The sequence below is a fragment of the Aplysia californica genome, unplaced genomic scaffold, assembly GCF_000002075.1.
Source record: "Aplysia californica isolate F4 #8 unplaced genomic scaffold, AplCal3.0 scaffold01538, whole genome shotgun sequence".
Classification (NCBI taxonomy): Eukaryota; Metazoa; Mollusca; class Gastropoda; order Aplysiida; family Aplysiidae; genus Aplysia; species Aplysia californica.
In genome coordinates, this window is record NW_004798808.1 from 39,342 (window position 1) to 40,601 (window position 1,260).

General features: G+C 45.3%; 1 protein-coding gene across 1 annotated transcript in view; it reads right to left on the bottom strand.

The window, feature by feature from the left end:
• Positions 1-615: 615 nt before the first annotated feature.
• LOC101863160 (rap guanine nucleotide exchange factor 4) overlaps positions 616-1,260 on the bottom strand; it is an 8,685-nt gene continuing 8,040 nt past the window's right edge. Inside the window, exon 4 of the mRNA XM_005112997.3 lies at positions 616-856. Within this exon, the coding sequence (XP_005113054.1) occupies positions 631-856 (226 nt within the window). The 3' untranslated portion in view covers positions 616-630. The remainder of the gene's footprint in view (positions 857-1,260) is intronic.

Below are 1,260 nucleotides of genomic sequence, written 5' to 3' on the forward strand. Positions count from 1 at the left end.
AGCACTGCAAGACACACAGGGCCCTGAGACAGGAAACGTGGCCAACCCCACTGACGCTACAAGAGAAGCTATACGACGGGCCGACAGATGAGCTGAGCAGGACGGCCCAATGTATGACAGATAGCGGACGTCAAGTGTGATGCGATTGAGAAGAAGAAAAAGCACACTATGTACATCAAAATCTCAGCCCTAGAGTCATGCCAAGGCGAGACTTTGTTTCTAAAGACGCTAGGTCGGAGCGGGCGATTCCGGGCGAGTCAGGGTGTAATGTGTTCATTGTGTTGATGAGGGCGGGAAACATTCTAGACCAATCAAAATCACCGCACACAACTCAAGTCTAGAAGGTGACCAATGACAGGCAAGCTGATGAACATTCACAACCAATCAAAATGTGGTACACAAAGTATCTCTACAGAGTGTCCAATGACGGGACAGCTGATGACCTAAATTGTGCTGACGGGGGAGTGAAATATTTTCGACCAATCAAACTTTCCACACAACTCCCCTCTAGGCGCATTTAACATTCTCAGCCAATCAAATCGCTGTTTTCAACTCACCTCTAGGCGAAGCAAATATTATCGACCAATCAAACTCGCTGGACACAACTGAGCATTAAACATTCTCGACCAATCAAATCGCTGCTTTTAACTCACATCTAGGTGCATCAAACATTCTCGACCAATCAAATGGCAGGACACAACTGACCTCTAGAAGGTGACCAATGACGGGCGAGCTGAAGAACTTGTCGGGCTCCATGTCCCTCCAGGCCTGCACAAAATGGATGACACATTTCTTCTGCGACATGATGAACTCCCCTTCCTCCTGCTCCGCACCACCGCCGCTACTGGAGTGATAACTCACACAGGTCAAGGTCAGCTATTTTTAGAGCAAACATCCGTGAAATAAGGGCATTAAGAGGTGAAAAGTAAAATACAACCCCCTTTCCTCCCCCCCCCCTCCCGTATAAGATCATATATTGGTTAAAGTAACGTATATATAGCTCCTATAAAAAATGAATATACCTATTCTGTATACAGCAAAACTCTTTTTTATATTTTAAGTAAGAATTTTACAGCACTTTCAACACAAAAAGATCTAGGTCAACCATGTGCTGAAGATTAGAGGTGTTACTAGCGAGTGACACACAGAGGAATTGAGGTAGGAGGAGAGATAAGGACGATGGATGATTGAGAGACAGGAAAGAAGGAGGAGAGATAAGGACGATGGATGATTGAGAGACAAGAAAGAAGGAGGAGAGAT